The sequence below is a fragment of the Balaenoptera musculus genome, chromosome 8, assembly GCF_009873245.2.
Source record: "Balaenoptera musculus isolate JJ_BM4_2016_0621 chromosome 8, mBalMus1.pri.v3, whole genome shotgun sequence".
Lineage (NCBI taxonomy): Eukaryota > Metazoa > Chordata > Mammalia > Artiodactyla > Balaenopteridae > Balaenoptera > Balaenoptera musculus.
The window spans coordinates 14371592-14398537 of record NC_045792.1 but is presented as its reverse complement, the minus strand read 5'-3'; the positions used below and the strand labels follow the sequence as shown (position 1 = coordinate 14398537).

At 42.5% G+C, this 26946-nt stretch overlaps 1 protein-coding gene and 1 pseudogene across 3 annotated transcripts; one reads left to right on the top strand and one right to left on the bottom strand.

Moving 5' to 3' along the window:
- Positions 1 to 315: 315 nt before the first annotated feature.
- On the bottom strand, positions 316 to 26657 carry MPZL3 (myelin protein zero like 3). Of its 3 annotated transcripts, XR_005020929.1 has the most exons (7): positions 26477 to 26647; positions 16360 to 16526; positions 10823 to 11033; positions 8939 to 9104; positions 7350 to 7410; positions 2941 to 3177; positions 316 to 2138 (listed from the first exon to the last, which is right to left on the bottom strand). XR_005020929.1 is itself a non-coding variant. In XM_036860842.1 (6 exons), exons 1-6 carry the CDS (start codon positions 26547 to 26549, stop codon positions 3151 to 3153), a joined length of 705 nt encoding a protein of 234 aa, XP_036716737.1. In that variant the 5' UTR covers positions 26550 to 26647; the 3' UTR covers positions 316 to 3150. The 3 variants fall into 3 exon arrangements, 2 of the variants coding, with proteins under 2 accessions (XP_036716737.1, XP_036716736.1); XM_036860842.1 differs by having other exon boundaries at positions 316 to 3177; XM_036860841.1 differs by lacking the exons at positions 316 to 2138; positions 2941 to 3177 and adding an exon at positions 4989 to 5073 and having other exon boundaries at positions 26477 to 26657.
- LOC118899311 lies at positions 12965 to 15305 on the top strand (annotated as a pseudogene).
- Positions 26658 to 26946: the final 289 nt, after the last annotated feature.

Below are 26946 nucleotides of genomic sequence, written 5' to 3'. Positions count from 1 at the left end.
TTGCTCTTCACCAGGGCTATGCTGCATGGTTCTTGAGAACTGGTGTGCTGATAAGTCAGCAATTGAGTAAATACCCCCACCATGGCCTATTTCAAGCTACCAACACTTTAACAATTGGCCTGCAAAATTCCTAAAAATTTAACAATCAGCTCTTATGGTGTGAGCTGGCTCCAGCACCCCTCGGAATCTATGCAGATTCTTGCTGGGGTACAGCTCAGAGATGAATGGTTACTTGATGCTGAAAATCACAAACCACCCCCCTTCTCTTTCACAGGACAGCTCTCATCTAATATGTAGATATACACCAAAAAGTAGCCAGAAAGTGCAAAGAAGTTTATTAACTATGACGTGGTAAAGATCTCAAGAGTTACACGTCTGTGTGCATGACCCAATAGTGCATACCCTCCTACAAAAACAAACAAACAAAAAACACAGTGAAATGTAGCAGTTAACAGTCCAACATTGGAGTCAAAGGGTTGGAGCTGCCTCGTCTTGCAGCAAAGTTGTAAATTGTGCAATTAAATGAGAGTCTTGGTCCATGTCTTCTTACAGGTCCCCTTTGGAAACATAACTGAGTGACACACAAGAATATTCAGATTCAGAATTTGGCCGCCAGAATTTTTTCTAAACAAGGACATGCAACATCCCCTCATGAAGCACCAGAGTCCAGTTTGAGAGCTGTAGAGAATGTGCCCCCAAGCCCCCAAGCTTGAGGTAACAGGCCACATGGGAAACACAAAGCATTTTATAAGTTCACATTTGGTAACAGAATTAAGAGCTCAATGGACAAAACTCATAAGGTAATGTAACCACAAGTAAAGACTTCAGCAGGCAAAGAAAAATTCTGAAAGGCTTTTAAGCACCTCTGAAGCTTTCAGAATTCAATTCCCTTTCTAGACAAGGCTGGTCTCCATACAATGTGATAAGAACTCATGGAGCAGCAAAAAGAAAAACAGAGAGAATAGCACCTTAGAAGATATTAAAACAGTAAGTTAAAAAAAGAAAAAACTTAATCTTCCTTCCATCCTTAAAAGGCATGTGTCCCAACACTGCTTTGTGCTCCTTTGAAGAAAAAAAGCTGTAACCCAGACCTCAATATAAGGACTGAAGAAGGAAACTGATAGCAGCCCTAAGACTGTGATAAACATATCCCACTGGATTAATCCTCATAACATGCCTGAAAAGAAATTACAAGATAACTCAGCCAAAACTGTTTCTTTATTCAATGGGATGTGATTTTACCTGGGTTCCTATAACATCATCTCCTTCTCAAAGAAATGAGGACCCACAAAAACTCTACCTCACAGCTATATCTCTATCTTCAAATGTCCTAGAGCCCAAATTATTTACTTTCATTGCTCAAATTGTTTTCCTCTCTGTGTTGAGGTGTCAGATTGTCTCACTAGGTTGGCCCTAGACATCCACATACTTAACAAGTAGCCCAAGACTGTGAGATTTAACCACTGGAAATGTAGACTGCCAATCTTACCTTTGCCTCTTCTTCTTTATATGACCAGAGGTAAATCATAACATCTATAAACTAATCAGACTCTCTGATTGATGGACTAGACTAACAAAAGAGGCCAGGCCAAATCTATGAGAACTAATAACCCAAATTTTTAAAAACAGATCTTAGCAAAAAAATATAAAAGTGATTTTTGTACAGCATACAGTGTATTATGCTATAATATGGAAACCTCCTGAGCCACCGAGCAAAATATCATGGAAACGGGCTAATCTGTTAAAAAATCAAAGATGGGAAGAGAGGATAATTTTTGTCTCTCATAATTAAGAAGTGAACTCTATCCCTCTATTACAGAGGACTGCACAGTCAACCCTTCCTGATATGTCATACATATTTTTTTTTATTTATTTTTATTTTTGGCTGCATCGGGTCTTCGTTGCTGCGCGCAGGCTTTCTCTAGTTCCGGCGAGCAGGGGCCACTCTTCATTGCAGTGCACGGGCTTCTCAATGCGGTGGCTTCTCTTGTTGTGGAGCACGGGATCTAGGCACGTGGGCTCAGTAGTTGTGGCGCACAGGCTCAGTAGTTGTTGCTCATACATATTTCTTAATGGCTTACAGAAAATCCCATGTAAATTAAAATTTGAAATATGTTGCTGCAGTAGAATGGAGGAAGCTAATAGAAGGTATCAAGAGAACAAAAGGAGGAAGTATAGGTTATTCACACCCTCACTTCCTTATCTCAAATATTATGCAAAAACAGTTTGTAAATACATTAGTTTGCTCATATTTTCCGCATTTTAGAAATCAAACAACTTTTGAAGAACAGCATAGGTTAAAAGATGATTTCATTGCAAATTACTGGTAAAATAGTCTACTTAGCCCCACTAAAAACCTTTTGAAGGGTTTTTCTTGCCTCTGATCTGAAAAGTCAAGAAGGAAATCATAAATCAGTCAGCTGTAAGAAAGTAAAATAACAAATTGCACCTAGTAAGACAAAAGAAAGAAATCCCTCTATCTCATCATTTATTTCCTTAATTGTAAACTGAAGGCTCTTGAACACTTTAAAAACCCAAAGTAAACCACTGACTCCCGAGCCTACCAACTCTAAAAAAAAACTGGGGTTATGCACTCCAAGCCTCCCAAACACAATTGATGATGAGATAATTAAACCAACGAGTATATGCTGTATGCTAACTCACAGCTGAAAATGTTCATGGAGCAAAAAACAAAGAATAGCTATCCCAGACAAACATTTTGCCTGGGAGCACATCAGGAAGCTCCAAGCTCCATTTCATTAAATATATGTACATATTTTGGCATCAGCAGTGTGGCCAACATCTAGGATTCTCCCTCAAAAAATTGGAAGAAAACATGTAATACATTCAAGACCAAAGGCAAAACAAAAAGTATCTTTCTACTTAGGAAAAGAATTCCTTCATTCAATTAGAGTATAAGTTATTAAAAGGGGTAGTTACGAGTTTCTTCTGAGAGTTTTTGAAGTTTATAAATACAAAAAGAACATTTCTTCAATAAATAAATGGCTCCTAAAGTCTTCACTGATGGCTTCCAGAATTCTCCATCACTACTGTCCAAGCCAGCTCCACTTGTCTGGGAGGCTTTAGCTGCCAGTGGAATGGGATATTTTCTGTTATTAGGTGACTCTTCTTCTATCATGCAGACTTTCATCAGTATGTCTCTTCATAGTCCGAATCCTGGAGGGGAAAGAACAGTAGTTGTGGTGGGTATATGAAGTAAAATGCCACAGTCAGAATTCAGGCAAAGACCACACGTTAGGGTCCCCCAAATGGAACTTGGCCAGGGGAAACATCAACAGTGAAATGGCACTGATTCAACCCACCTAAATTCCCAAGAAGCATCACAGGACCTCATTATAATTGGTATCTATTGGGCTAATTTCTGCTTTGAAACCCTAAGGGTTCCCTTTTCTTTGGTGACTATTTTTTAAAACCTCAACACACATGAAAAGATGCCTGTCTGTAGCAAAATGTGCAAGACTGTAGCTAGGAGTTTAGGCTAGGAGTCAGTCTACCTCTGGGTTCCAATCCCAGCTCCACCCCTTGCTGGCTATGTGACCTTGAGTAAAGTTATTTAACTTCTTTAAACCTCAGTTTCCATCACTGTGCCTGGCAATTTGTAAGCACTCATTCATGATGAACTACTATCACTATTATTCTTATTCTTATCTTTATTGTTCAAACTTGTATTCATTACTTCTAAGCTCGAGTAGGCCATTAGTACTACCTGGCACACCCCATTTCTCTAGTCCACTCATTCTTCTATTCACCTAGATGACTATTTTCATATCTTTCCCTCTTTCTCCAAACCTCCAACACCTTCAGCTCACTTCATTCTCAGCTGATGACCTTATTTTCTCCCATCATTGGGAACAGAGAAGCAGTCAGTAGGGAACTTCCACAAGCTCCCATCATATTTACCCACCCACCTGCATCTGGGCCCACCTACTTGGCCTTCCTTACTCTTCGTATGGATACATTCTCGCTGCTTTTATCTAAGGCCAACATCTCCACTGGTGCACTAGATCCTGAAGTCACTCCAGCAATCCTCCCCCCTCTCCTGTAACATCAAATTTTCCTTTTCTACTGGTTTATTCCCATCAGCATACAAATGTACTGTAATTTCTCCCATCGTAAAAAGAAGAGCAACTCTTGACACACACCTCTCTCTACCTATTGCCCTATTTCTCTGCATCCCTCCACAGCAAAACTCCTTGAAAGTGTCATTTATACCCACTCTCACCAATACATCTCTTTGTATTCTTTCTTGACCCTACTTTGGTCAGGCTTTCATCCCCACTATTCCACTGAAGCTGCTTTTGCCAAGGCCACCAATGACTTCCACGTTACCAGATCATCCAGTAATCAAGTCTCAGTTCTCATTTTACTTGACCTGACTCAGGAACAATTGACACAGTTAATCACTTTCTTTTCCTTGAAACGGTTTTTTCATTTGGTTCCCAGGATACAGAGCTCTCCAGGTTTTCCTCCCACTTCACTGGACATTCCTTCTCAGCCTCCTTTGCTAATTTCTCCTCATCTTCCCCATCTATAAACCTTGGAGAGCTCCAGAGCTCAGTCCTTTGAGTTCCTCTCTATCTAATCTCATTTCCCTGGTGGAAATATCTCTACCAGTCTCTATATACTAATAAATCCTAAATTTATATCTCCATTCTAGACCTCTCTTCTGAACTCCACACCCATAAAACCAATTGCTTACTCCACATCTCCACTTGAATGTTTAACAAGTATTTCAAACTTACATATCCAAACTCAGCTCCCCTAAAGCTTGTTCTACCCACAGGCTTGTACATATTAGAAAATGGCAACTCTGTTCTACTAGTTGCTCAAGTCAAGAACCTTGGATTTATCCTTAACTCCTCTCATTCTTTCACACACACATGCAACTCGTCAAGAAGTCCTTCTGGCTTTACCTACAAACTATAACCAGAAAACAACTACTCACCACCTCCACCACCACCACCTTGGTCCAAATCATCACCCTCTTCCTTTACTTGCATCATTGCTAAAGTCTCTTAATTGTACTCTGTTTCTGTCATGGCCCCTCACCACCTATTTTCAACAGAGAAGCCAGAATTATCCTTTTAAAACATACATCGGTTCAAAGTGTTCTCTTCTCAAAAACTTCCAGTGGATTCTGTTTCATTAAGAATAAAATTCTAGGGCTTCCCTGGTGGCACAACAGTTAAGAATCCGCCTGCCAAGGCAGGGGACACGGGTTCGAGCCCTGGTCCAGGAAGTTCCCACATGCCGCGGAGCAACTAAGCCCGTGTGCCACAACTACTGAGCCTGCGCTCTAGAGCTCGTGAGCCACAACTAGTGAACCCGTGTGCCACAACTACTGAAGCCCGCGCGCCTAGAGCTGTGCTCCACAACAAGAGAAGCCACCGCAATGAGAAGCCTGCGTACCGCAACGAAGAGTAGCCCCCGCTCACCGCAACCAGAGAAAGCCCATGCACAGCAACAAAGACCCAACGCAGCCAAAAATAAAATAAATTAAATAAAATAAATTTATTTTTAAAAAAGAATAAAATTCTAGGTGATTACAATCACTATAATGTTCTATAAGATACGACATTATCTCTCTGAAGAAGTACTAGTCTTTGCCTTGCTCACTTCATTCCTGCCACACTGGCCTCTGTGCTGCTCCTAGAACATGCCAATCATGGCCCCTCCCCAAAGTCTTTGCACCAACCACTTACTCTGCCTGAAATGTTCCTCCATGATAGCCATGTCGCTTGCTTCTACTTTTAGGTGTTTGTTCGAATATCATTTCAGTGAGGGTGTCCCCAACCATCCTATTTATTTATTTATTTAGGTCACACCTTGCGGCTTGTGGGATCTTACTTCCCGGACCAGGGATTGAACCCGGGCTCCGGCAGTAAAAGCACAGAGTCCTAACCACTGGACCGCCAGGGAACTCCCCCAACCATCCTATTTGGTATCATACCCCCTTATCCAGCCATTCCATCTCCCTTTCCTATTTTATTTTTTCTCTACAGCATTAAGCACAATCTGACATACTATATATTTTACTAATTTTTAAAATTTTTTTAGTTTGTTATTGTTTGTACCCCAATTTAAGAGAAGGTAACATTTCAACTGTGTCTCAGATGATGAGAGTTTTCCAGGAATGGAAAGAATGTAATTTCTTCTGAGGGCAGGGATTTTTATCAGTTTTGTTCACTGTTGTTTCCTAAGTACCTAAAAATCACAGCTGGGGCATGTCAGATACATGCTCGAAGAATAACTGTTGAACAAATCAATATCTGAAATGTGGACAATAATCTTATGAACATTAGCTTATTTAGTTTTTTTATTTACTTTTTTAAATTTTTATTTTATATTGGAGTATAGTTGATTAACAATGTTGTGTTAGTTTCAGGTGTGCAGCAAAGTGATTCTTCTTTCTTTGTTTTTTAATTTTTACTTTATATCGGAGTATAGTTGATTAATAATGTTGTATTAGTTTCAGGACATTAGCTTATTTTTTGTTATCAAAATATTCAAATCCCAAAGGGTTGGAATTAGATCCTATCCACTGGCACTATCAACCTTTCTCTCATCTTACCTATGATACTCAAGTACGTAAGAGAAAGAGAAAAAGGAACACTGCGGTGAGTAATTGGGCTGCGGTCATCCAGCCAAGTGCTGAATTTGGCAGTAAGTACAAAGAAGGCTCAAGTTTAAACCCTGAAATGACAGGTATGCTTTGTACTAGATCATGAGTTGCTTTTGACCTGTTTCCAACAATACCACATCAGAGAGTCTCTCTCCCTCCTAGGAGCCTGGAACAGCTACACAAGCCTACCAGTCACAGCAAGCACCCAAAGGGGGCGGGATGACAGTTTTCTGAAATGTAAATCAAAACTCAAGCCTTCCAACACGGGTATTTCTTATTGACAAACGCCATCAAGTCACCTAAAAGTTTATATCACTCTAAATTCCCTGGGGAAAACTGAGGTGCAGAAGAAAAGTTCAATTCAGGGTTTTAGGTTCAGCCAGTCCAGCCAGGTCTCCTAGTATGACCTCAGCAGCATAGGACACTCCTCTTTCAGGATGTTCCCTGTCAGTCAGCAGAGGCTGCCTACGCAATCCCCTTCCCTAACCTAAGGACACCACTCTCTGCCCGTAAGACAGAAAATAAAATAATGGTTAGAATTGGTGGGGGTTCCCTGAGACCAAAATGCTTTGGGGAAAGACCTTGGTTCATACTTTGCTTTAGACCTATCTGCATATCCTCTGCTGCCTCTGAGGGTGAAGGATTCCGTTAATTAAGCAGGAAAATGAAGCATGAACAGTGAACAGAAGAAATGGCATGGACTTACCAGGCACTCGGCACAACAGACACAAAGCTTTGCCATGCAGTCATCCTTCTCCTGGTCAGTGCTGTAGAAAGAGGACAAACCAAATGTGAACAATCACTATCCTCAGTATGGTAGAGCAGTTAAGAGGACAAGCGTTGAAGTCAGACAGGTCTGTTTTTAAATTTCAGTTCTGCCACTTACTAGCAGGGTGACTGGGCAAATTACTTAAGCTCCAGGAACCTATTTCCTCATCTACAAAATGCAGGTATTACCAGCTACACTTAAAGGGTAGTGGTTAGGAGTAAATGCAAAATAAGTACATGTAAAACAGGTACCACAGTGTTTGGCACATAGTAAGTGCTCAATAAATAGGAGCCAGTCACAATCGTTCATTTAGAAATGCACCCAGCACCAACCATGACAGAGGCATTGTGCTGGGCTGGGGATAAAGACATAAATAAAACATGGTCCCTTGAGCTCATTTTGTTAGAATACAATGTGGTAAATGTTTTCATAGAGTTAAAGTCAAACCGCTGTGGCAGCAAAAAGGAGGGAGTGATCAGTTTTCCCTGAAAGAGTCAGGGAAACTCTTGAGAAGCGGACATTTCATCAGGGTCTTAGAAGATAAGGAAGAGTTTTCCAGGCAAACAAGGGAAGGAGGGAGGGGATTCTAGGTAAGAGGAAAGCATGTTGAAAAATTTTTTAAAGGTCTAAATGAGTATAGTATGTTTGGAGAAGGAAATGGCTCACTGTAGTTGGAATGTGGAGCAAATGAGAAGAAATGGCAAGAAACAATGTGACTTAGGGTTAGATCATAAAGGATCTTGTTAGACCATGCTTCGAAATAGACGTTTTAGTATTTTTACCAAGAGTTCTTTGCCTTTTTGTGGGGCCACAGATTCCTTGTAAAGGGCACTCTTACTCCCATTAAATAAATGTGCACACGCACACACATGCACACACACACACACACACACACACTGAAAGAAGATTTTAGACTTTCTCAAAGTAAGGCTTCTCTCCCCAGGTTAAGAGCCCCTGATATAGATAATGGAGAATCAACAGGGTTTTATGTAGACTTTTGTTACCTTTTTTTTAGTGGATTTGTTCTTAGGGAAAATACTGGATCACACCTGCTCACTGGCAAATGCTTTTGATAACCACAATCCAATTAGCCCCTTCCGAGCATCTGCTGACCAAGAACAGTTCTCACTTATTTAAACTGTTTTGCTCTCCCTGGCTGTTCTAAAGCCTCTCTCACTGCTCAGGCACTTCTGTCAGGAGACATCAGCTCAGTGCCAAAACAAGGAAAAGGGGAAAATAACTGACTTGTTGGAATTTCCTGTCCATTTTGAAGGAATGAGAGATTCACTTCAGAATTTATATTCAGAACCACAGCACTACACAATCTCATTTCAAAAAAAAAAAGAGACTAGGACTATGCTATCAATTCCTCCATCTCTCTCTCCAAATTAACATCCACGCATTTCCCTTTCAGCAGAACTAAATTCATCCTGGAAGAAAGGAAGGCATGACGCAGAAGCCTGGGTACTGTCCACAAACCAGGTCTCTGAAGAGGGTTGATTGCTCAGGACTGCAGCTGGACTTACTCAGCTGAAACCTCAATAGATGACTTCTTAGAGCCAGGCTTGCTCCTCTTCTTCAGGCCTGCAGACTTCCTCCCCATTCTCACCAGCAGCAGCACACCCACCACAGCTGAGGGAATGAAGACAAGAATGGAAAGAAGGGCCACGGAGGAGAGCATCGTGCCAAAACCTGGAGGAGGAAAAAGAGGTCAAAGAGAGGGACATGCAAAGTGTTTCCTTTGACATGAGATAGTCTTACTTTTGCTCTTGTATTTCTTCTGGTTACAAAGGGCATAAATTCATTGTAGAAACAGTAGAAAATACACAAAAGGACAAAGAAGAATTAAAATTTACCCATAATCCCACTCCCTAGGATCAATATGTCAATATCTACCCGTTCAATCTTCTTTCTAGGAGTATGTGGGTATGAGTCTGAATATAGGGAGGAGAGTACATATTCAGAAGTATTGATCATAGTTTACATACTATTTGTAGCCTCTTTTTTATATACTATATTATAAATATTTTCCATAAGTATTCCTTCCAGGTGTGATTTTTTTTAATGGCTGCATAGTATTCTACCATATTAAATAATATATTGAATCAATCTTCTATTGCTGGATATTCAAATTATTTCCAATTCTTTGAATCTATGAGTTATATAATGATGATCATCCTTGTATATAAATATTTAGCTCTATTTTTTAAAATAAATTTTAAAATGGAATTACTGGATCAAAGGGTATATAATTTTAAGGCATCTGATTTATACTAACAAACTGTCTTCCAGAAAAACTATACCAGTTTCTACTTCTACCAGCAGTATGAATGTTCCTATGTCTTTGAAACCTATGAGTTGCCTTAAAAAAATAAAGAAAAAAGAAAGAGGAAGGGGAGGGAGAGAGAGAGAGACATACAGAAAGATTTCAGAAATGACAAGGTATCTATAATGAACCATAGATACTTTGTCATTTCTGAATCTCTACATCTTTGGTTCAAATTCAAATAAGGACTAGAATGACCACTCATCAGTCACCAGGGAATAGTGTAGAACAAAAGGTCAACCCTTAACCCACTCTCCTCATGTTTCACACTAAAAGGAAACAGTGGCTCTTTGCAACATGAAAGAAATGTGCTGCCTCCATCTTTAGAGGAGGTACCCTTTCAAGAAACAGGCAAGGGCTTCCCTGGTGGCGCAGTGGTTGAGAATCTGCCTGCCAATGCAGGGGACACGGGTTCGAGCCCTGGTCTGGGAAGATCCCACATGCCACGGAGCAACTGGGCCCGTGTGCCACAACTACTGAGCCTGCGCGTCTGGAGCCTGTGCTCCACAACAAGAGAGGCCGCGATAGTGAGAGGCCCGCGCACCGTGATGAAGAGTGGCCCCCGCTTGCCGCAACTAGAGAAAGCCCTCGCACAGAAACGAAGACCCAACACAGCCATAAATTAAATAAATAAATAAATAAATAAACAAAAATTAAAAAAAAAAAAAAAAAAAAAAAAAAAAAAAAAAAAAAAAAAAAAAAAAAAAAAAGAAACAGGCAAGAACACAGTCTCATAACTGAGGGTATGAACATATTAGGGAAACCAGAATGACTTCTATTTCACACAGACAGCAACTCTCCATTTATTCAGGGGTTTGCCATACATTCCACAAGACCTCTGGTCACCTGAAATTAAAATTTTAAAAGGATAATGGAGAAACTATGACGATATTTGAAAAAAAAAGTCAGTTTGAAAAATAAAGATAAAAAAACTCATCCTCAGACAATTCAAAATGGCAGAATGTCCCAATGACCAACCGGCTTACGAAGATAGGTAGTTTTGCTTCTCACTGATCTCCCCACAAACCACCACAGTAGTCAGAGAGCACTCACTACAGAAGAAGGTTGGTGGCAGTTAGCTTACCCCTTTCTGTGACTGTTAGCTCTGTCCCTGGAATATTATGGTACACATCCGGGGGATTCTTCACAGCACAGCTGAATGTCCCATTGTCCTTTATGGTAGGGTTGATTATGCTTATGGACGCATCCCCTTTGTATACATCTCCAACCCAGGAAATTCGATCCCGAAACGTGCCCACTGTGGTTGGGTACTGGAAAGACTGATAATGAAAAATCTAAGAAAGCAACACCATGAGAAAAAAAGTTAATTTGGAAAATGCAATGAAAACGTAAAGCTAAGTAGGTCCAAAATAAAATACAAATGTGTAGTGGGTTTTCCCAGTTGGACAATTATTTTCTATGTTTTGTTCACTTCCATCCTATAGATTAAAAGACAGGTTAATAAAACTTGTCCAAAAAAAGGCCTGATGAAAGAACCCAGGGATCCTAATTCTTGAACCCCTTTTAAATTCTCCCCAAAGTCCTAAAGTAGCAGTTCTCAACCAGGGGCAATTTTGCCCTCAAGACACTTGGCAATATCTGGAGATAATTTTGGTTGTCTCAACTGGAAGGAGTGCTACTGGCTTCTAGTGGGTAGAGGCCAGGGATATTGCTGAAAATCCTACAAAGCAGAGGACAGCCCCCACAAAAAAGAATTATCTGTATCAAAATGCCAGCAGTCGGGCTTCCCTGGTGGCGCAGTGGTTGAGAATCTGCCTGCCAATGCAGGGGACACGGGTTCGAGCCCTGGTCTGGGAAGATCCCACATGCCACGGAGCAACTGGGCCTGTGAGCCACAATTACTGAGCCTGCGCGTCTGGAGCCTGTGCTCCGCAACAAGAGAGGCCACGATGGTGAGAGGCCCGTGCACCGCGATGAAAAGTGGTCCCCACTTGCCACAACTAGAGAAAGCCCTCGCACAGAAACGAAGATCCAACACAGTCATAAATAAATAAAAGAACGTGAATTTCTTTAAAAAAAAAAAAAAAAAGTAATTAAAAAAAAAAAAAAAATGCCAGCAGTGCCAAAGCTGAGAAACCCTATGCTAAAGCAGCATCTAATTCATATGGTACTTTATAGTGTGCAAACTATTTCTATACATTTACTCATTTGAGCTTCACAACAACACTGAACTATACATGGAGCAGGCAGAAAGGGAAACAAGGACAAAAACAAGAAATTAAATGAGTTACTCGAAGGCACACAGCTAATAAGTGGGAAAGGGGAGATTTTTGTTTATTCTCAAAATCACCAGGAGGCTGTAACATAAGCCTCTCTCAAATTATCTATCTTGGCAATTAATAAAAACCTCAAGTCAGATTCATGATTGGCATTCAATGAATATACATTGAATTAAAACAATGCTACTTCAGATTGGTAATCATATACTTCATCACCAGAAACACCTAATTATATTTGGTGGTAGGCTGGGCAAGCACTACAATACAATATGATCTTTCTCTCTCTCTTATGCAAGATTCAAGCCTTTCCTAGTTCTTTTCTTACTTGGTACCTCCCCACTTAAGAACCCAGACACTTACAAACACTGAATTGCCCAATTTTGAAAAGCAACTTCCCAGAGAAGATGCTGAATCACTTCTTGGTTCATTTGTTCATGCATTCATTCAACAAATATTTACTGCACACCTACTATGTGCCCTTAGGCACTGTATTAAGCAAAATGATACAGTGGGAGCCAATCAGGCACAGTCCCTGCTCTCATGGAACTTACCATCTAGTGGGAAATACAGATATTAGTAAATAATAAAATGTGTAGAATGTTCCAAAGAGGGAGGTAAAGAATACCTATGTCTGATTATCAGCATCAGTATAAAAGGGTTTGAAACTCCTTATTGACAAAACAAAGCCTGCTGTGAATCTTCAAGATTAATCCAACCTGTGAGTTTCAAGTTAAACTAGTGATACTCAAATCCTGCTAACTGATTAGTTTGACAGAATCCTGACTGATCATGTAACTGCAACATAGTGTTATACAACTTTAAGGGTCCACTAATTCCAACTTGGATGAGTTTGCTGATTTCTCGACTAGCCTCACGGAGAAGAGCGCCATACGAGAACTGCTGTTTGCATTTAAAGTTTCTGCCCCAGGAAGATCCCCACTGTTTGTTCTGTCCTACTTTTGGCCAAGGAGGAAGAGCCATATGAAGCCAGCCATAGTTTCCTGACCACTCAAAATAAAGGGACCTATTTTAAGTCTAAAGAAAAAAGGACCAGAAACTAACACAACATTGTTAATCAACTATGCTTCAATATAAAATTTTTTTTAAAGTTGAAAGAAAGAAAGGAAGAGCGGGAGGGAGGGAGGGAGGGAGAGCGTCGCAGGTGGTGGGGCAGGGAATGGCGTGCTGTGCGGCGCAGGGTGGTTGGCACAAACGGCTGCGCGGCACCGGGGCCGGAGGAAAAACCTCGCCACCGTGACAGGTCCCTTCCCAAGCCCCTAGGGACAGCAGAGGACTTGGGGACCAGCAAGCACCCCCAGGGCACGAGAAAGGCCTCTGCCACCTGCCCTGCCTCATCCTGCCCCACGCCAGGCCCAGCCGCCCCGGCCCCCGGCTGCATCAAGTGGAGGAGGAGGAGGGGGAGGGGGGTGGCACCCCGGGCCTGGGCCGCGCCCTCCACGCCCGGGGAATGAAGACACTGCTGCCGTGGACAGCCCGCGCCAGCCGCAGCCCCTGAGTCAGGCTCTCCCTCAGTTGCCGGGTTCCATGTCAGAGCCCTTGGGGCCTAGTAGGGCCAGGATGGGGGTGGAGAGTCACCTGCCCTGTCCCCCACTGTCCTCCTACCACCGTCCGGGAGCGCCTGGTGAGGCCTCGGTGGGGAGTGGGACCCCCAGAGCCACAGCTACTTCCACCACAGCCAGCCCCCTGCGGGAGGGCTTCGGCGGGCAGGACGGCGGCGAGCTGCGGCCGCTGCAGAGTGACGGTGCTGCGGCGATGGTCACCAAGGGGTGCCAGCGACTGGCAGCCCAGGGCACCCAGCCCGAGGCCCCCAAACGGAAATGGGCAGAGGATGGTGGGGATGCCCCCGCCCCCAGCAAGCGGCCCTGGGCCAGGCAGGAGAAGCAGGAGGCGGAGGCAGAGGGGGAGGCTGCAGCAGCGGCAGCGGTGAGGCCAGCGCCGGGCTGAGGGAGGAGGTGCTGCCCGCTGCGCCTGAGCGCCTGGCCCTGGGCTATACTGTGCCCTGCATGCGGTACTATGGCATCTGCGCCAAGGACAGCTTCCTGGGGGCGGCACTGGGTGGCCCAGTGCTGGCAGAGGTGGAGGCCCTGAAGCGGGGCAGGCGCCTGCGTGATGGGCCAGCGGGCTATCCTGCCACGCAGCATCCGTGGGGAGCAGATCGCCTGGGTGGAAGGCCATGAGCCAGGCGGCCGAAGCATCAGTGCCCTCATGGCCCACGTGGATGCTGTGATCCGCCACCGTGCTGGGAGGCTGGGCAGCTACGTCATCAATGGGCGCACCAAGGCCATGGTGGCGTGTTACCCAGGTAACGGGCTGGGGTAGGTGAGACACGTTGACTATCCACATGGCGATGGGTGCTGCATCACCTGCATCTATTACCTGAATCAAAACTGGGACGTCAAGGTGCATGGCGGCCTGCTGCAGATATTCCCCGAGGGCCGTCCTGTGGTAGCCAACATTGAGCCACTCTTTGACCGGCTGCTCACTTTCTGGTCTGATCGGCGGAACCCCCATGAGGTGAAACCAGCCTAGGCCACCAGGTACGCCATCACTGTCTGGTATTTTGATGCCAAGGAGCGAGCAGCAGCCAAAGACAAGTATCAGCTAGCATCAGGACGGAAAGGTGTCCAAGTACCCGTAACACAGCCGACTACGCCCACGTAGCGTCTAGCCCCAGAGCTGCCTGGACAGACAGCTTGCCCTGACTTCGGGAGAGCCCTGGGCCCCAGAGCCACCAGTCACGGTGCCTGCTCCTTCCCTGCCACTGCCGCTGCTTCTGACTTTGCCTCTGTTCTGCCTGGTGTGGAGGGCTCCATCCATCGCTGAGGACCAAGGAGGAGGAGAGACCACTGCTGCCCTGGGATGGGGGCTGGGGTTGTGACCTGGGCAGAGGCTGGTGTTGGGGACTGCCATTACTGGGGCTGGGGGTCTGTGTCCTGCCCTGTGTGGTCATGCATGCCCCTCTCAGGTTTGGAGAGCTGGAAGGAGGCACTGCCACCTCCTACCAGAATGCAGGATTTGGGGTTGGGGTGACTCATGGCCTCTTGCTGGCAAAGGTTTGTGGGGGAGTATCCCCAAGCCCCCCACTCCTCCAGCCTGGAATGTGAAGTGACTCCCCAACCCCTTTGGCCATGGCACCTTTTGGACTAGGCTGCCGCTGCTTGGGCAGGATAAAAGGTGCTGGGAGGAGCATGGGTCTGCAAGTCCTGTCAGCCAAGAAATAAAAGTTTACCTCAGAAAAAAAAGAAAGAAAGAAAGAGAGAGAGAGAGAAAGAAAGGAAGGAAGGAAGGAAGGAAGGAAGGGAGGGAGGAAGAAAGGAAGGAAGAGAGAGAGAGAAAGAGAGAGAAAGAAAGAGAAAGAGGGAGGGAGGAAGGAAGGAAGGAAGGGAGAAAAAGGGACCACAAATACAGCCTAGCTCACTGGACCCACCTTCACTAGGACAACTGGAGCACCTACTGTAGTTACTGAGAGATGCTACATGGCATTCAATAATGGTTCCTAAAACAAAATCCAAAGTTTATACATTAAAATCAAAGAGAAAGTACTTCTAATGAAGGAAACAGGATAAACAAATCAAGGATACTTTCAAAAATACAATCTTACATACCGCTCTGACATTCACATTCTTGATAAAAAGTATCCTGACCTAGGATATTGCTGGAAGCATATAGAAAAAGGGTTTTTTAATAGCATTGCAATCTTCAATTAGACATCCACAATGGGATTTGAGCCATAAATGTGTTTTATCTGTGTGATTAAAATATATTGCTTCTAATATTGCAAGACCATCTGTCATCAACAGCATCTGTCATCAGCATAAGGTGCCCTATAATTTCTTTCAAAGGGAGCTGTATAAATCAGTGCAGATGTTTATACACTGGGAGAAGATGCCAAGATAAATCTACAAGTACCGATATACAAACAGAAACACCCACTGAGACAACTTCACATGACAGGAAATGAGCAGCTTTGAGCAAAAGGATGTCTAAGACTGGGACCTATAGAATTTCTCTGTTCAACAGCCTGGAGGTACCCTTTTTAGTTCAACAAATCTGAAACTCAAGCTATGAAGCCAAGCAAAAAGAAACAACAAAGGAGAAACAAAACTAAACCACATTTCCTCTGAGTTTCTGACTTTTTTTCCTATAGCTTATTTGCAAGATTCTCACACAGAAGAAGAAAAAGCCCTACATGACCAGATGAATGTCATATAGGGTAGCTCATCTCCTTCTATTTAATAGAAGCTCATCTTCTATTTTAAGATGAGAAGGCCTAAGGTGTACCTGTGACATAGAATAAAAGGATTCCAGAGCTGTTGACCACGGAAGGCTCAAAGAAATATCCTTAAAAGTATACACTTACTGATTCTGTGCGACTGCTGCTTGGAGGTCGATATGTCCAATCTATGGTGAGTTTGTCAGTGATAGATGAGGTTGACTTGAAGGTGCATTTCAACTTGATATTTTCTCCAACATAACCCCAGACGTGGGCATCTGCTTTAATCTCCAGGGAAAGGACGATGTAAACACCTAATCAAAGCAAGCCCAAACATTTAAAATGTGTACACTGGGTGGAATATATAGACGTGAGTGAACAATATAGAAACCCATTTTATTTATTTATTTATTTTATTTATTTATTTTTGGCTGCATTGGGTCTTCGTTTTTGTGCACAGGCTTTCTCTAGTTGCGGCGAGTAGGGGCAACTCTTCATTGAGGTGCATGGGCTTCTCATTGCGGTGGCTTCTCTTGTTGCGGAGCATGGGCTCTAGGCGCAAGGGCTTCAGTAGTTGTGGCGCATGGGCTTAGTTGCTCCACAGCATGTGGGATCTTCCCGGACCAGGGCTCGAACCCGTGTCCCCTGCACTGGCAGGTGGATTCTTAATCACTGTGCCACCAGGGAAGCCCTAGAAACACTATTTATCATTTTTAGGGCTCTCATCAGAAAGCCGTAGCAATAAATATCTTCTCAGGCAGGCCCAAAAGGATAAGGAGCAGATATCTGCATTAATCAAGGGTGGTATTTTTGTCATTTTACGATATTAAATCATAGAATGAATGTTTGGGTAAAAATTTAAAACCTGGTCACATCAGCACTTTTTCCAAATACAGAGTTGTGGTTAAATTAACTACAACCAAGCGGGTCAGCCCACAGAAGGTTAAAAGGCAACACCACCCACTCTCTTGACACACTTATACTCCAGGAATATGGCACTTGCTGTGGTCTGAGGGATTTACCCCAAGTACAGCACGACTGTAACCTGAAGCTATCACTGCCTCAACCACCAGCAAAATAAAAGTAGAAAACAAGAATAGGAATTTTTTTTCAAAGAAAAAAAAATGTTTATAAATCTACCCCAAGGTTCTATCTAGTTTTGTTTTGTTTTTCCCTTTCTTAAAGCTGGTTAATGAATCACTCATCCATGAAAAGTAAATCATGGGGAGGAAAAGGTTTATTAAATTTACAATTTAATGCATTTTAAAATGTAAAAATAAGATATCATTTATAAACTCTTTAGAGACTTCTTCTTTCCAAAACCACCTCATATATCCAACTTTTTTTTAAATTTATTTATTTTATTTATTTATTTTTGGCTGCATTGGGTCTTTGTTGCTGCACGTGGGCTTTCTCTAGTTGCGGTGAGTGGGGGCTACTCTTCGTTGCGGTGCGCGGGCTTCTCATTGCGGTGGCTTCTCTTGTTGTGGAGCACGGGCTCTAGGCACACAGCCTTCAGTAGTTGTAGCACGTGGGCTCAGTAGTTGTGGCTCGCAGGCTCTAGAGCGCAGGCTCAGTAGTTGTGGCTTGCGGGCTTAGTTGCTCCGTGGCATGTGGGATCTTCCCAGACCAGGGATCGAACCCGTATCCCCTGCATTGGCAGGCGGATTCTTAACTACTGTGCCACCAGGGAAGCCCCCTCGTATATCCAACTTTGACATCCCATCTCCCCCAAAAGAGTTGGCACTTTCTTCTGACCATTCCCTCTGCTTTCAGAGAACAGTGGTAGAAATTTCTCTTCCACTAGGGAGCCATTTTTTAGGAAAGTAAGCCACCAGCACTTTGTTTTTCCTGCTTCCTTCTCCACTACAATGAGCCATGATTCATCTGGCAGGCCAAAGGCAAACAGAGCAGCAAGGTTTCAGAAGAGAGCAAACCCACACACCATCCTAGAAAACAACAGTCCCTCTGGTTGAGAAAAGATGCAAATCCCAGCCCTATCACTTGCTGACTCTGTGGCCTTCGTAGGTTTACTTGATTTCTTCAGTTTCTCATCCTGGTAGGAATGATAATAATAACACTTACCTTAGAAGGTCACTGTGAAGAATAAATGAATTAAAACATGTACCACACTAAGAAGCCTACCTAACCCAGAGTAAATGCTCAATGCACGTTAGATAGCTTCATCATCGTTACTGACACCTCTTTAGTTCTGTCCTTAGTCTCTCAAACTTTCCTATCAGAGACATACTTATGAGTCATCATTTCCACTGCCTTTACCTCTGCTGCTTTGAATCATGTTTCTTGCTCCTCTCTAGACAATCCAGTCTGTTCACATTCCTCTTAAAAGCAGGAGACCAAGACTAAGCTCACAACTCTACTAAGAATCTGACCATCCCAAAGATGAGGACTACCTCTGGTTCATCCAAGACATCCTCTCTGACTTTGCCATGCTAAACTTGTTATTCCTCCTATGCCTCTGCAAATGCTGTTCCTCTGCCTGGAAAGCCTTCATCCCTCAATCCCTACTCTCTCCTAAGTCCTCACTCCTGACCCACCTTACTCATGACTTAAGATAAAGCTCTAAAAAATGAAAGGCAGAAATGAATGGTTAATCTACACACTCCCCATACCCTTTATATATCCTTTATATATAAAGGATATATATCCTTTATATATCCTTTATATACTCTTTATATATCCTAAAACATAAGTATAGCAAAGAGATTTTAAAGTTTAGATTTAGAATTAGACAGACCTGAACTTGAGTTCTAGCCCAGCTGCTTTCTGGCTGTGAGACCTTGATCATAGTTACCTAACCTGTTCAAGAGTCAATTTCCTCACTTGGTAAGTGTGAATAATGAAAAGACCTACTTCATTGTGTCACTGTGAGGATATAATAAGATTAAAGAAGGTAACACATAAAATGCTTAGCATAGCACCTGAAACTGAAACTTTCAATAAATGTTAACTATTGTCATTAAAATGAACACCACAAACATTCAAAAACCTTCAGTAATTCTCTATTGGGCTATAACATAAAATCTAAATAGTGCCAGTCTGGCCCCCAACTTCTGCTACTCTGCCCACCTACCCATCCCATCCCCTTCACTATGCCCAGAATGTCCTGCCATTTCTCAAATTTACTATGTCCTTCATGCCACTGTGACTTTCTTTGAATATGTCTTTATCTGGAAGTTTCTCCCCATCCCTACCAATCCTGCCTGGTAACCACATCCCCAATATTCACACCCTTCAAAACCCATCTCAAATATCACCCCCCTTGTGATGCCTTCCCAAATTCTCTGATGCAGTTTATTACTATTTTTTAATTTTCACATAACATTTAGTACATAATGCTACTCGAGCACATATACCATTGCTTGCACTCAATTTGTAAAGATGATTTCCTCCATTAAATTAAAGGAAGTACCTTAAGAGCAAAAGTCAGAGAGAAGGGAGAAGGCAGAGAGAGACCAAGAGAAAGAGGTGGACAGGTCACCAAAAGTTCTCATGTAGGAACAAAGTGTGCTTATTAGTCACCCACTCTCTTCCTATCCCCATTCTTAAAGTATTTTCAACATTCTTAAGTCCCCTAGACACCTACCTTTCCATTGCCCTGAATCAGGAAAAGCTCAGCCCTAGATGACCACTTCTAGACTATGGCTGGTGTGCGCTGAAGGAGAAAAATCACACCAATGCACCGACAGTTACCATAAGAAATTCATCAGTTCCATCCACAGCTAAGTCCTTAATGAGGCATGATGACTCTTTAACCAGCCTTGGTCATCTCCTCTTTCTGACTCCTCAAACTTTGCCATTCTCTTTTATCCTCTGTGCAACCTATAAACCCCTCATTCTCAGAAGAAAATGTCTCTCTTCTTCAAGAAACTTGAAGCCATACAAACTGCTTAGTCACATATCTTCCTGCATCTTCACCCATTCTTACCTCCAATCTGAAAGGATGTGGTGTCCCTTTTTCTAAGCAAGGTCAAGCCCTTCTTCTCTGCCTGGATCCCTCCCTTCCAAGCCTTGCTCCAGGAAGAAAGAAGAAAAAAAAAAAGCCCTCTCTACTGTCTTCAACATTTCCCTTTCAAGAGGGGCTTTCTCCCCTCAGCCTCTAAATACACAGAATTCTCTCCCATCTGTAAAAACAAATATATAACAATAAAACAAAACAATAACAAATTTTCCTTAACCCTGTAATCCTACTCATTACCAACTACTGCCCTCTCTATCCTAAGCCAAGTTTGTGAAAGAGTTGTTTATATCTGACGTTTCCCTTTCCTCCCTTCCCATCCACTTCTGGACCCCTACAGCACAATTTGGACTCCACTACCACTCCTAGTAAAAGGCATTATTGCTTAAAACAGCAAAATCCAAGGGACAAAAACTCCAATAGGCAGCTTTCTCTCCTGATTTTACTGGATCCCTCTGCAGCAGTAATTGTTTGCTCCTTGACCTTCTCTGTCTCAAGCCTTCCAGGATGATACACTCATTCATTCACTCATTCTTCAAACAAAGATTTATTGAGCGTCTGTTTTGTGCCACCCTCTAAGTTCAGGATTAAATGTGAGCAAAATATATACACTCCCTGTTTTGGAGCTTAAAATGCAGCAGAAGTTCAATACACTAATCAAACAATCATAAAGACAAATGTATAATTACAAACTCTGATAAGCACTGTGAAGAAAAGACAGAGTGGTTATGAGAACTGTACCAGTTATGATAGGGGAGCAGAGCAGGGAGTGGTTAATGAAAGCTTGCCTGAAAAAAGTTACTTTTGAGTTGAGTTCTGAAGCAAGGATAACAAGGTGAGGAGAGGGGGAGCATTCCGGGCAGAGGATACTGCGTATGCAAAGGTCCTGTGTCAGGAAGGAACTAGGAAGGAACTGTCCACAGTCAGTCAAAGAACTGAAAAAAAGGCAGAATGGCAGCAACACAAAGAGCGTGAGAGAGAAGACTGAGACATGGCTAGGAGGTAAGCAGAAACTAGATCAGGCAGGACCTTAGAGATTTGGGTCCTTATTCTTAGAGTAATGGGAAGCCATGGAAAATACTTAAGTATGGGACTGAGTGAGAAGGGGCATGAAGAAGTTTGCATTTTTAAAACCTCACTCTAGGGAAGACGATTAGGAGGCACTAAGAGTATATATAAAGAGATTACTTAGGAAGCTACTACAATAGTCAAGTGAGAAATAAGGGAAGATTGAACTAAGTTGGTGGCAGTGGACATGGAGAGAACTAGGAAGACAACAATACAAGGTAAAATCAGCAAGAACTGGTGTTAGATCATATGTGGAATGTTTGGGAAAGAGAGGCATTGAGGATGACTCCCATATTTCTGGCTTGGTGATACCATTCACTGACACAGGGAAGACTAGAAAAGTACCAGGCTTGGCAGGGAAGAACATGAGTTTGATTTTGGATAAGTTTAAGGTGCCTTTGAGATATCCAAGGGATAATGTCAAGGGGGCAGTTGGTTTAGGGCACAGATGGGCAAACTATGGACCATGGGCCAAATCTAGCCTACAACACCTTTTTATAAATAAAGTTTTATTAGAACACAGCCAACTTTATTCATTTATGTATCATCTAGGGCTCCTTTTGTGCTACTCCAGCAAAGTTGAATACTTGCAACAGAGATCATGTGGCCCACAAAGCCTAAAATATTATCTGGCCCTTTACAAAAGTTTGCCAACCCTGGTTTATAGCAAAAAAGAACTATGGATTAGAGTTATAAATCAGAATCTCATTAGTCTCCCTCCAACCAATTCTCCACTCTGATTGTGTTACATACACACACACGCACACACTCGACATCTCAGCTAGTTTCTATCAAATCTCTTTCTAAGGCTCCTCCTTTCCTACCCATCCCTTAAACACTGGTGTTCCTCAGAGTTCCACCCTGAGCCCATGGTCCTTCTTTCAACATGTTCTCTTTGGGCAATCCTACCCAGTTTTATAGATTTCACAACCACTAATAGGCTAATGATTCCCCAAACTATGTTGCTAGCCATGACCTGCCTCTGAGTGTCCAAATATTACTGGATATACCCACTTGACTATCACCACCACAGGAACCCAAACTGAAGGTAGTGAACTCTTGTTTGTTACCAGCTCAATATCCATTCCCCTCATCTCCTTTCCTAACAATGCCCAGATTTTCTTTAGATATCCACCCTTTCCTACATAGCCCATGAGCTTGGGGGTAGAGGCCTCTGTCAGGGTCCAGGCAGGAAACAGAAGGCAAAATCAGCTAAAACTTTGAAAAGTGTATGGGTCACTTTTCAAAGGGACTTTTCTCAGCATCAAGGAAGACAACAAAGGCACAAAGCCTTTACCACTCCACGCCTGAAGGGGCAGAGGGAGGAAATGGTGTTACTGAAGCCTGGTAAGAGGTGGATCTGTGGGCCATTTGACAGAAGCTGTAGCCACAGAGGAACATAACCACTATCAACCATGGCACCATGACAGGGAGGGAGCAGGGAAGAAAAATGTCTTTCTCCTCCTGCCCTCCAATCTCCTGCCAATGCCTACCACTGATCAAACCTAACTGGAACCCAGAGGATGGGAGCCTGGATGATGCGGTTTATAGGTCAGCTTTCCACGGAGTAGGCAAAACAGAGAAGAGAAGTGAATGGATCTGGTGGGAGGGGAGCAAACCAAGAATAACTAGACCCTACTCCCAGCTCTGGAAGGTGACTCAGATTGGCCTAAACTAATCATTACATCCAGAGGTGTGCTGGTGAACAGCTAAAAATAGAAAACCCAAATATGTAGGTTTGACAATTTCTGATTTCTGTGGTACAAATACTCCCACCATGGCTAATTTCAAGCTATGAAGGTAAAAGTTTCTGAATGCTGAGTTAGGAAGACATGTGCATGATTGGCTCTTGAGAGCCAGTAGGAGGTAGCTCCAGCACACCATCCTCCTGACCAGAGATATATTTGGGGTCAACACCGGATTTAAGTTAATCTAATCAAAGTAAGTTTCAGAAAATTTTCTTGGAAAGTTACCTCCATGCCTTGTTTACGTTCTTCTCTATGTCTGGAATTTTCCTCATTCCCTTTCTCTAACTCTTATCCTTCTTTCAGATTTAACTTTGGAGACACCTCCAGGAAGTCTTCCCTGTATCCTCTTGGCAGATTAAGGGCACTTCCTCTGTGATGCCATAGTTTCTAGTGCATTTCTCTCTTAGTACTAGATTTTAAAATTATCTGCTGACTTGTCTGTCTTCTTCGATAGACCCTAAGCTCATTGAAATGGAACCTAGCACACTATGGATGCTCAGTAATATTTATTCAACTGAACCAAACCAAGAGTTTCCTTTTATAAAGCAAAAATTGTTATAAAATAAGCATAAAAATTACAAGTTCTGAGCAAATTTTGGTTACTGAATTACAGCAAGTACACCTTTAATCAAACTACCTACTAGCAGCTTCTTCCTTCTTAATATATATAAACTCCATATTCATGAACATAATTTTGCCACAAAGTTATCAATATGTAAAGTCACTTCACTGAAATCTAAACACTGGATAAGCAGGTCTTAAATGTATAGTTACAGAAAAGTAACCATAACATCCATGGATGAACTAAACAAATCTACACTACTAATCTATACATCAGGATATCGGTTCCCCCTGGAGGAGAAGGAAGAATGCCTGAAAGGAGGCACAGGGAAAGTTTCTGGAATGCCAGTAACAATCTACATGCTGATTTGGGTGCTGGTTGCGCAGGTGTGTTCAGTTTCTGAAAATTCATTAAGCTGTACACTTATAAGCACTTTTCTCTGTTTTACTGAAATTAAAAGTATTCTAAAATCAATGGATATAAAATAATTTGCCTCCTCCACTCAAAAAATAAAATAAGAAGAAAAAAATATCAATCCAATGTTACATTCATTCAGAAACTTTCACCCTAGGCCTAATGTGCTAATGGATATTTATCTCTTCCCCAGAGGGAAAAAGCATTCTTGCCAGGTAAAAACAGCCAACTATAGAAATAATTATAATAATTTTAAAAAATTTTTAATCTGGGAGGAAAACAAGAAAATCACATTTAACCATAAGTAACTTTAAACATGGAAGAAATGGAAAAAATGACAAAAACTCCCAATTTTATACACCCAATTTTCCAAAATACAAATCTGTCAAACTGAGTCATAAAATTGCACACTCAAGTGGAAAAGAGAAAAGTGTAAGAGCCCTAGGCTTGTTAATCTACTGGTTTTACATACTTAGACAACTGATATAGCAGGACCATACTTATAACTTAGGAAGAATTCAAACAAGCTAATAATTTAATGGGTCCTAAATATGAAGAGGAAAGGCAATTAAACTGGTATGAAACCGAAGTCTATTACCTAAGAGACTCAAAACAAAAGACCCCCTCAAAATTGGATGAACCTTGAAAACATGCTAAGTGAAAAAAGCTAGTCACAAAAGAACACATATTGTACAATTCCATTTCTATGAAATGTGCAGAATTGGCAAATCCACAGCAATAGAAAGTAAATTGGTGTTTGCCAGGGGCAGTGGGGAGGGAAGAATGAGGAGTGACTGTTAATGACTATGGAGTTTCTTTGGGATGATGAAAATGTTCTAAAACTGATTGTCATAATAATTGCACAACTGTGAATATACTAAAAACTATTGAATGGTACGCCTTTTTTTTTTTTTTGGCCGTGTCATGCTGTGCATCATGAGGGATCTTAGTTCCCCAACCAGGGATCGAAACCACGACCCCCTGCAGTGGAAGCAAGGAGTCCTAACCACTGGACCACCAGGGAATTCCCTGAATGGTACACTTTAAATGGGTAAATTGTTCGGCATGTGAACTATATCTCAATAAAGCTGGGGTTTTTGGGTGGTTTTTTTAGGCAAAAGATAAATCAACAAATACATACAGATCATAGACTCAACTTATAACATTTGAATTATTTGGTTGCTGAACTGATGGACACTTTTCAATGTGAAATGACATCAAGTTTGTGAAACCACCCACCATTTCTAGAATTTTTTTTCAGTAGGACAATATTTGAACATTTCTCTGTGTGTGTGAGAGAGACAGGCAGACAGACAGAGAGAGGAAACTAGGATGATTTGGAGTGACAGTAGTTCAGCCTAAATAGTATATTGAAAAAGAATTTAGGATTATTTGGAGTGACAGTAGGTCTGCCTAAATAGTATATTGCAAAATAATTTAGCTGAAAAACTGGACACCTGTTATGACACAGGCAGCTGGGAGGGATCAGGGAGTATGCTGGCAGCATAAATACTAGTCATCAAATAAATTAAAACTCCCTAGCCCTACCTGCTGAGACTTAGCACACCTGAAGCCTTTATATCAAAGATCCCCTTCAGAAATTCCCATTACTCACAGGGAAATTTTATGAAGTTAACAATACACTCCTATGCTAGCTCTACTAACATATGATTTCCTGGGGAAGACACACACGCACACATACACACACACACACACACACACAAATCCAGGGGATAATTGCACCCTAAATGAAGGTAATTAGGTTGACTGAAATTTATGCAGCTTGAAAATTGCATGAAAGCAAAACTTATCCAAATTTTAAGATTATGTGATAGTGTGAATACTATACTTCTGATATCGGTTAATAGATTAAAATCTTAACAGAATTGATATTCCCTTCCTTGTATTAAAAAAAAAAAAACTGTTATTAAAATACCAAAGCAGTTGCTTTTCCTCAACACATGCATCTCTGTTACAATGAAATCAAAGCACATCCTTTCTGTGACTCATAAACGTTTTACTTCATAGGCCCTGACAATCACCTACAAAAGAAATTAGCAACAGTCATCATTTTCTTTCCCAAAATTACTGGAACTACTGAAGACTAGTATTGTCCTTTCCAAATCAGGATATACGGCCCACAAAACCACAGCCGAGTCAACCACTGATAACTCATCATAAGATAACACCGGGTGCCCCCAAACCCAGTGCCCTCCGTGATTCTATCTATCCGTGCCATCACCACAGTACAACGCACAGTCACGCAAGGTGATCGAGCTGCCAGGGGCTCATGAAAGTACGGACAAGCTACCGACACCCCTCAGTGGGTGGTGATTACCAGAAGAGAACATCCTCCCCACGCCCTCCCGCTTCCTTCCTTCCCAGAAGCGCAGTGGGGGCTTTCCTGAGACCCCCCACCGGAACCGGAAAAGCGACCATCTTCCCTAAGCCCCCGGCCGGAAGTGCGACCGAGCCCGCCGCCGACTCACTCACCCTGGAAGAATAGGACGCCCAGCAGTGGGCACAGAGCACAGCCACGGCCTCCAGCCGCCCCGCTCTGCAGCATCCCGACAGCTCTCCAGAAGTTTGCACACCTTGTTTACGGCTCTCTGTAACCACACAGGTGACACCGGAAGTGACGCGAGGGCGGGAGGCCGCGGGAAGACCTAAAATGGCGATTCGAAGTTGCCATAGTAACGTGGCTTCTTTCCAGAGCCGCACCTGGACTTGCTCACTTCAAGTCAGCGATTCTTAACTCTCAAGTAGGCGTTCATTATTCCCTTTTGCTCGAAAATGAAGTCGGACAGGCTTTGGAGAACTTATTATTTATTTTTACGGAATTCTGAAGGACTTAATCGTCTTGATCCCCTTGACTCTAAGCCAGAAGTCCTTTTTACTCCCTACAGATTATTTTATTTGAATGCTCTCAGAATAGATTTCTATAAATTTAGAGTTCAGAGGGG